Source organism: Strongylocentrotus purpuratus, unplaced genomic scaffold (assembly GCF_000002235.5).
Source record: "Strongylocentrotus purpuratus isolate Spur 01 unplaced genomic scaffold, Spur_5.0 spur5_scaffold_21, whole genome shotgun sequence".
In the NCBI taxonomy this organism is placed as follows: Eukaryota; Metazoa; Echinodermata; class Echinoidea; order Camarodonta; family Strongylocentrotidae; genus Strongylocentrotus; species Strongylocentrotus purpuratus.
The window spans coordinates 26,181,643-26,191,678 of record NW_022145607.1 but is presented as its reverse complement, the minus strand read 5'-3'; the positions used below and the strand labels follow the sequence as shown (position 1 = coordinate 26,191,678).

The 10,036-nt window shown below is 35.2% G+C and overlaps 1 protein-coding gene across 1 annotated transcript; it reads right to left on the bottom strand.

Moving 5' to 3' along the window:
• Positions 1-3,169: 3,169 nt before the first annotated feature.
• LOC115927924 (trace amine-associated receptor 7a-like) lies at positions 3,170-4,048 on the bottom strand. The gene has a single exon (XM_030994277.1). It carries the CDS (start codon positions 4,046-4,048, stop codon positions 3,170-3,172), a length of 879 nt encoding a protein of 292 aa, XP_030850137.1.
• Positions 4,049-10,036: the final 5,988 nt, after the last annotated feature.

Here is a 10,036-nt window from a genome sequence, read left to right as displayed (position 1 = left end):
AATATATATAAACAGATACAAAATTTCATTAGGCGTGTGTCAATAATGTCATAAATCATCTTTATTGAACGAATCTTATGTTTTATTTAGAGGCTTTGTACATTAACCTCATGGTATTTGTTCATTGCACACTTATAAACATAAAAAAACATTCACGGTCTAACTCGTGAAGCAATCTAACACTCAATGACGGTCACGTCCTATTTCACTATAAATCATAGTCACATTAACATCAAACGGAGCCAATGAAATTGAAATAAACCGACGCATCTTTGAAGGCCAGTATTAATGATGTTTGAAGAATAAGTGATGACGATCCTCCTTCCTACGAAAAACAAACAAACAAATTATATTTATAAAACACATTGATCTGTAATGTTCTAGGGATTGTATGTGATTTTTAACTATTACGTAATCATTACTTACTACTCAGGTTTTTTCGAACCTATTTTCAGGAATGTACCCTGCGTGGATGTGGTTGCATTCTTACATAAACATACATCTACACTTTCATACACAAAAATATATATACTCCATTATATCAAACTCATGTTTTGCAACAGCTCCACCTACGTTTACTAGCATTGCTATTCTCCCCAGATTGACCCTTTCTATACCGTGTGAGGGGGGGGGGGGGGGGTGGTTAAGCACTGACTTTTGTGTTCACTCAACGGGGGGGGGGGGGGGATTGAACACTCCTTATTTTCCTCAATTTTTTTCATTTTTTATTTCTTTGCCAGGGAGGGGGGGGGGGGGGGGAGGGCATTTTCATTTTTGGTTTGAAAAAGGTAAAACTAACGTTACCATCTTTTTTAAACCTGTTTTTTGGCCAAGAGACCCGTGAATCTTCCCCTGTAATGAAATACAGACACTCATTTTGAACAATAATTGCAATACTTTTATAAGCTGTTGTGAAGTTGTAAAGAATATCAAACAAATAATGAAAAGTGTAAAATAGTGTTCATCATGGCAAGCACGCTAAACTCACACATGCAACATATATGTATAAACCGAAGGACAGGTGTGTGCGTGTGTGTGTGCAAGAGTTTCTGTGCACGACTGAGTGAATTGAAAGGGTAACCTTACCCTTGTAATATATACATATTAGATACACATAATTACTAACGTTGTAAATAAATAGAACCAATAATAAGAAAGTTATGAGTGTTTAAAATATTAAATCACTATAAGGTTTTTGCGAATCTCAAATTGGCAGTGTGGTCAGTATTGTGACGTAGTCGGGGAAAACTCCCCCGTTTGTCGTGTAGGAAAATATCTTTACTTTCTGTTTTCTCCTTAATTGCCTTCTTCCTTGGGGCACTACTCAAAATATGTTATGGATTTCATATTATTACAAGAACTTTAAAGAGAAAAGACTCTCCTTGAGTCATACGTTTTTGAAAACATGAACTTTAATACTCAGATTTTGTTTCGGAACAAATGGGAAATTTGTCCAACGCTACATCACAGCCCGATTCAGCCTGTTTGAAGAGCCCATACATAATGATTAGAACTTCCAAATATTCATTGCTTTCTCATTTTGTGTCTGATATCATTCTAACTTTTACAAGTTTACTTCTTTGATTATCCGGCTTTCCTTTATAGTAGTTTGCTATCAAGGCTGGATTTCCCTTTAAAGGAAACTACAGCCCAATAAAAATAACTTAAGTTGTTCTGAGAGATTTATTGAATACTCTTGACCATTAATCTACAAGATTTCCCACCAAAGTCCTAAATTGCCTTCTTCCTTGGGGCACCCCTCAACATATGTAATGGATTTCATATTATTACAGAACCTTTAAAGAGAATGGACTCTCCTGAGTCATACGTTTTTGAAAACATGACATTTTAGTCAGATTGTGTTTCGGAATAAATGGGAAATTTTTCCAGCACTACATCACAGCCTCATTAAGCCTGTTTGAAGAGTCCATACCTATAATGGTTAGATCTTTCAAATATTCATTGCTTTCTCACTTTGTGTCTGATTTCATTCTTTGATTATCCGGCTTTCCTTTACAGTAGTTTGCTATCAAGGCTGGATTTCCCTTTTAAGGAAACCACACCCCAAGAAATAACGTTAGTTATTCTGAGAGATTTATTAATACTCTTGCCCATTAATCTACGAGATTCCCCACCAAAGTGTATGAGAGAGGCATACAGCAAAAATAACATACAGTTTCCAAGGGTGACATGGGCATTGCCATTTTTTGGATAACGTGAGGTACTATATGAATTGTTTAATCAAGTATAAATGTATTCAAAATTAATGATGCTTCCTTCCTTGGTGTGTGTGGTGATGAAGCATTACATTCACCTGCTAAAATCCTTTGTACTACAATCGCAAGAACGCAAATTGCATAACTAAGTTGAGGCTCTTCTGGGGTGAAGGTTCCTCATAAATGAAATAGATTCGTCAACTGCTATGTTTTAGTATTTTAAATGAATTAGTTACAATTGTTCCCTAGTAATATATTTTCACCCAATATAAGTTTTATATTCTCAGGTATGATTTTTCCACATTAAAAAGTTATTGATTTAAAAAGTCTTGATAATGGTTGCGCCCATGACATGCTTAAAGGCATCACATCATGCCAAGAATATCTATCTCTTGTACATTTTCGTAAGGAATATTGTGCATCAAAGAAATACATCTCATTTCTCAGAATACCTCTCTGAGGGTGAGGTTTCCTTTTATAAAGTGTTGCGATCGAGACACTGGTCGTTGAGCGATATCGATGACCCAACATTTGCTCCGGTCAAAAAAATGCTCCGGATTTTATTTCGTCAAAGATGTAGGACTAGGGTTGCGATGTGGGTATATGGTAAGGTTTCGGATAGATCCATTGTTAAGAAATCCGTTTGTATAGATTGACCTAGAGCAATAATGATAAAGTGTGGTACATCTGCGATATCGCCTCGGTAATCTGAATTAAACAGTTTCGTTCAAGAGTTAACATAAGAAAATCATTCGGTAATTGTGAATGAACATCAAAATGTCCTACAGATTTTTTGTAAATGTGGAACATTATTACATTGTTCAGCAAGTTTGATTCAATTTCCCTTTTGCTCCTAGAACTACAAAATTATTAAACAAAAAACACGACCATTCGATATAATATGAATAGATGAAAAGAAAAGATACCGAATCTTTTCTGATACTGATTCAAGTTTAAATTTTTGGTTCATATTCCTTGGTTTGAGACGGAGCTTTGGATTCCGTTTTGTATTCGAAAAGAGCATCTTTCTCCGGTTCGGAACCTGTAAACAATCCGCGGATTGCCGCACGGAACTTCGGATGCCGAACTGTGTAGACGATCGGATTCAGACATGAGTTGTAGAACGCAAGGAGAGTGAGAATATGATTTGTGTCGCCGTAGAGGTAACCCGGACTTATGACGCCGACGTTGTAGAGAAAGTAAGCAATGTTGTTCGGTCCCCAACAAATGATGAATAACATGACAACCATGAATAGCATCTTGAGGACTCGGTTCTTGGCGATCAGAAGGTTGTAGGACGGATTAGAACGGTCTTTACGGTCGTTACCCCCTCGGAACCGTTTGGAATTCTTGTGGAGAATGTACGCAGTGACAGCCTGTGCTAGTAGCATGATGGTTGTAGGTACCACAAAGTATACCATGAAAATTAATATGCCAACGGTGTACTGTCCGGCTGAAGAGCTAAACCTCACGACGCAAGTGTGTCTAGTGCCGTCTACAGAACAAGTCAAAATTAGGAAGAGGTCAATGATCATGACCGCAGCCCAGACGGTGACAACCGCTAGAGACGTGTGACGTCTACTGGCGAAGCGACTGAACTCGATAGGATACTTCACCGCGATGAGACGCTCCAAAGAGATTAAGGTCAAGGTGTAGATCGACGATCCGACAGACAACCAGAAGAAGTAGGACGTGAAAATAAAGCGGCAATAGAGTTCCCCTAGAATTGAAGAAGGAATAGTAACTGCTGTGGGCAATGGAAGGATGAAAATAGAGGTGCAGAAGTCAGCTACCGCAAGGGAACTGATGAGAGTGTCAGTGGAGCGACTCATCATCCTACGTTGCCAAATGACTACTATGACGATTAGGTTACCTAGGACACCCAAGATAGAGGACATCAGTGTCAGTGAGGACCACCAGGACCATGTTACCGTGCCCCAGCTCCACTGAGTCAGCTCGACCCTCTCAGTAAACGAACTTTCTGTTGAGACGTTTTCATAACTAGGCATATTGGTAGAGCCGCTGCCTGAGGATTCTACCGAGTCGGTCGCGTTTGACTCTTGATGACTGCGGCTTTTATAAGAGTGAGATGTGAAACCACTCGTTGACCAGGTCATATGGGGCAGAGCTGTAGAGGACAGCAATGATGACGTTACACCATCCTTTAGAACACCGTCGTTGGTTATCTCCTGGGCTGCAGATGAGTTCTGTATAGACGCTCTCATGGTAACATGCATTGTTACCAATGTATCATTCTTTGCCAGTCCCATTCTTAAATTCATGACTAATAAAGCTATTATTAGAGTAACACTCGCCATCCCTAAATAGTTAAAGATATTTTGCTGTATTGAACGGCAACAAGAAGGGGCAAACAGACTACTATACAAATTTGATTAGCGAAACCGAAAGAAAACCACAATTTTCCACCAAAATTAAACTGCATGTAATCGACAGTTTGAAACAATCCTGGCACCAATCAGTTCTTCAGACTTAGCAAATTTTCGCAAGAAGAAAGCAGAGTGAAGGATAAACACGATATGTTTACCTAGCTGCAATCATCCAATTTTGCACTTTAATTATTCCCCCAGTCTTGTCATTTGATCCGAGTGACAGTGAAGTGTCCTTTGCATATCTGTAAAGATGATAGGAAACGGAACAACGTGTCTTGAAAAGAGAAGAAGCATTTGTAACATTTAGGAGTGATAAAACTATTTTTTTCTTCATTTTAATGTCTATTTTGTTGGATTGATATACAATAAACACCACTAAAACAACATTTCTCTAGAAAAATTAAAACCTTTTCAAGAAGGTTGGCGAGTATCTTTATACGTCGCAAACAGTTATTGCGGTTCAATCCAACGAAACCTCTTTTAAAAGTTTGGAAACTCAATCTGGACTTGCGCCAAAGTTGCCTATGTGATGTTTGAATAAAACTATTGGGATTTGGGTATTAATTCGGTCTTTGCAGATCCAAATATCAACGAACATTTTTTGCTCGTGTGTGTGGGTGTGTGTGACTTTGCCCTTTGCAAAAAAAAAACATATGCAATGTATTTCATTTGATACATTCAATCCATTATCTCACTCCGCTTATCCCAACATAATACATACTGTAGGCATCACTTTGGCGCAAGTCGATATTTGCACTCTCGCAAACAATGCCACCTGTTCATCCAAGCGTGAACACATACCACACAAAAAATGGTACCAAATGATTTGGGATAAAACACTCTTTCATGAGATGTATAATAATTTACTGTTCATAGATGATTTTAAAAATAATTAGCAATTTTCTAGGTGTAAACTTTTTTTTTGACTCACACGGTATAAGCACTGGCGTCGTTATGTAGAGCACTCTTGTTTCTCTGACACAAGAGAATGTGATATTTGTCAGTGAAAGTAGGACTATTGTTCCCTACTGTTTACACATGAATGCCAAATTCTAAAGAAGGTGAAATTGGAATTTATGCACTTATTTGCAATATTTGCTACTGTTTGGTCATCAACTTTCTAAATCATGCATGCCTAGGTTAACACCTGAAAAAATGACCCGGGCTATAGGGCAACTTGAACGAACCGTCGAACAAAAACAGTGCCTTTTGCAACTTTTCACTTTTGACCTTGCCCCTCATTTTCATCTACTTTACATTCCATGATTTAAAAAATCATAACAAATGTGGTATCATATAAAAAAAAAGAATAATCCCACTGTCAAATGTTACTGAATTTAGTGGCGATTACGCCATCACCAGAGATATATAATCGATCACTCTTGAGTTTTTAAATTATTTCGAGGGGGTTATATATTTAATCATATTCGCACTATCAAAATAAAAACAAACGAATATCCTTGAAAAAAGCGAGTATAATACCATGTTCTTTTGTTCTTGATTTTATAAGACTATCTTCAATGAAATCTAGCCATTTCTATAGCCTATTGTGTGACTTTAAGAAAAGAGAACCAGCTGTATTAACATTTTGGGAAGGTAAACTGAACCTTGTCATTGATTTTGATTGGAGAGATACATTAAAATTTAAGTTTAAGACATTGAAAAACAATAAAATAAAACAACTCAACTTTAAGACATTTCATAGGATTTTACCCTTTAGATACAATCTGTGCAAATGGAAAATTGTAAATGAAAACCTTTGCATTTTTTGTAAAACAGCAGAATCTTTCGTTCATGTTCTTTTAGAGTGCCCGAGCGTAAAGCTTTTCTGGAAACGTATTGTGGAATTGATTGAATTGAACTTTAAAGAAAAAATTATATTAAACGAAGAATTATTAATTGCTGGTTTTGATTTCAAACATGCAAATGGAGCAGATATAAATACAATCGTTGCATATGCTCAATACGCAATCTATTTGATGTATATGTTAAATTATTTTCAAGGTAAACCATACAACAGCTTTTTCATATGGCATGTTTTTAAATACGAGTTACTCTTGGATAACATCTCGGATGTTGTTTCAGGGGCTCTCGGGACATAGTATTTTTTTTGGAGAGTTTTTGAGAGCTTTTGAAATAGCATCTGGGAACTAAGGAAAATCTTCGGGGATATTTTATATCACTGAGGATTTTCTCTTAATAGTTTAAGAAAATACTTAAAGTGAATGTAAAATTTTGTTATGATGTAATGATTTGTGTGTTGGTTATTTTTGTAAATGAATAAAGTACCTCTGACAAGATGAAAAAAAAAAAAATACCATGTTCTCTAATTTCGACCAACTTTGTTCTTTCCTTGGGTTTTGGCGTGATGGAAAGGATGATCGGCACGATAAATAAAATTGAATGAAAGTAATGGAAACGTACATGCATTTAACTGCCCCTATTTACGAATCCATACTTACTATTTCAATGATCAATATGAATTAAATGTATTAAATGAATTAAATGAATATTTTTTTGCTTTTGAATTAAATATCTAAGTGAGGCGCAGGAAATAAAAATCTCACATGTTCCAATGTAATATACTCTTTCATTGAAGACTGTTATGACATTCCCTATTGCTGACATACAGTTATAAAACAAGAAATCAGTTACGACTTATTTTCCCTGAAGAATTTGCGGGGATCGACCATTACAATACACTCAGTTATTTCCCCGAGGATGCAATTACTTCCGTCAATATGATCAACGGACATGAACGCCACGATTATTGAAGATAACCGATATGAAAATTGATACCCAGATTTGGTCCAGTTTTTCTTTTGAAATTTAGAAAACTGTAGTTCCGTTTTGTTTGATGTTCAATATTCTTCCCACCCATGCAAATAATATTGTCTAAATCCTTGCACCAAAGAACCTAAACAAAGATGTCATTTGCACTATGTAAATATTGGCTAGATTTAATTTCTGGATGATCAGGCCAACACAAACAATCTCAATTCAAATAAAGCTGACAGAAAACAAAGGAGTTGGATAAGCATAAATGTCTAGAACTATTACAAAAATACTACCCTTGTAATTAGTAGTAGTATTACTATCATCATATTATTATACTTTTATTATTGTTATTATTATCAATATTATTATTATCCTTTTAACGCTGGCCTCCAGAGAGATTTTCTGGGATCAGGTGCATGCGTATGTGTATAGGTGTGTGAGTGTGTGTGTGTGAAACAAAATATGGCGTACAAGCATCACTGTAAGACAAACTATATATTTGCCTATATTATAAAGAATTTGAAATTAAGGAAATCCCTCATTTTTATGGATATTCTATTTTATATTACGTTTAGCAGGGTTCACAAAAAGGTAGTTCACAGCAAAATATGCTGCTCTTATAATTATCTTAAATATTACATGTATATGTATGGATCATAAACTCGTATGGAATTGGCATTTTATAAATAAAGAAAACATTCCTTAATCGCATTTATATTTAATTTACAGTTCTGTTGTTTATGAACTTTATACGACTTTGTTTGTTGTAAATCTAGTTTTAACATTTACAGTATCCTTCTAATTTCTGAGCGCTGATTAAAAAAAAACAGAGACAAATCTAAATAAGGATTAAATATGTTATCAGGTCTGTAACGTAGTAATAAACTAAGTGCATTATATCAATAAGCATCTCATCCGAGAAAAGAACAAACTATATTAGAAATTAACAAAACTTTGCATTTGTATGTGTATTCTATTTCATTCATTTAAAATCTGCCGTAGAAGGATAATACATGATTTGTATAAGATTACAGTTAACACAATATCGGTCGAAGAAATTTAACACCGAGTAAAACGAATCTCGGCTGCCAAGTGAAATCAACAAAGTCCATTAGGTTGATGAATTTTTTTTTGGTTAAAGGGAAATCCAACGATAAAGCGAAATCTAATCTTAAGAGTAACTACTTGAGAAGAAAGCAGAAATCAGAAGAGCAGATTGAACAAAATCGAACATAAATTAATTGTGCTTTGCATTTTTGAAAGTTGTAATCGCTATACGTATGGGAATTTTAAACTGTCTGACTCAGAATTTTGTTTAGAGGACCTATCATAATATGCAATTCATAATATATTTTGAGTGGTACATTTAGGCAGAAGGCACTATGGAGAAAAAACAGGAATGAATTGTATTTTTCTATGGCCAAACGGACAATTTGAGATAGGAAACAGTTATTACATATTTCAAACATTCATAACTTTCTAAAAAAAAAACCCACAATATTTCCATTCCGTTTCTCGCGTGTTTCTGCTTTCATACAAATGATCTTAATTCAAAATTCGGATTCGGATTACCTTCTAACCTTTTTAACCATGATTCTAGCAGATATTCATGCACTATCAGTAAACGTAAACGGTAGAGTCCAAAATATTGAACATGTCTAAAGATCTCACTTTGCAAATGATTCGGTAAAGGACTAGCCTTCATGTTTTTTCTTGCTTAAATGTGCACTACTCGATCACTTTGTACAGAAATAGATCATTAATACCTGTTTTTCCCTCAGATTATTTGAATCTTCATTTTATCATATATCATACATTAAAACAATTTTGCTTTTCGGATGTCAAGGCAATTTTTGTTTTAAAGTACACAAAGGATTTTTAAAAAATTTATTTCCACATACGGACGGAACACACTATTCAGCACAGCTGTTTTTCATAGGGGTCCAAATAAAATAAATAGCATGTTCTTTACAAAAGAAACAAAACAATACATCAAATACACATAAATAAATAACAATACACTGCACATACGAATTCAATGAAATGTAACATTAAATCGAATGGACCATAAGTACAACACCCCCTTCCCGCCCACCCATCTAGAAAATTATACATAGCAGGGCCCTACCCCATTCAACAAAGTATTATTATGAATTGATTTTTTTTAATTTTTTTTTTTAATAAATCAATTGATGAGCTCAATGTGTGTATGACAGTACATCCAAAGTTGTATAGGTTAATATATACATGGAAACATTTAAAGAAATAATACAACATTTTTTCAAATATCCTAGATACTTATGAAAGATTGAATATATACTTACCACAGCGTATTTCTGTTATTATAACCAGATGCAAGATCAGTAGAGATGACAAAACCATCGAGAAGAGAGTCGGACAGAAAAGCTCACCGATGCTGTTTTATGAGATGGAGATACTCTGACAAACGTCTTTATAGACCTCTATGCATTCTCCCCCAAAATGCGCATGCGCTTATTCGTTATGTTTAATCTTGTCGCTGCTATGCATACGTCTCTCATCCTTCCGCTCTGCGGAGGCTTTACTTCTCCTCAAATTACGAACATGTTTTATTTTTGTAGAATAGGAATAATGGTCCCATAACAGTGACAGGCGAATTTTAATAGGTTTTGG

Coding starts and splice junctions, on each gene's coding strand:
- LOC115927924 (XM_030994277.1), bottom strand. CDS start 4,048: ATGAGTCGCTCCACTGACACTCTCATCAGTTCCCTTGCGGTAGCTGAC.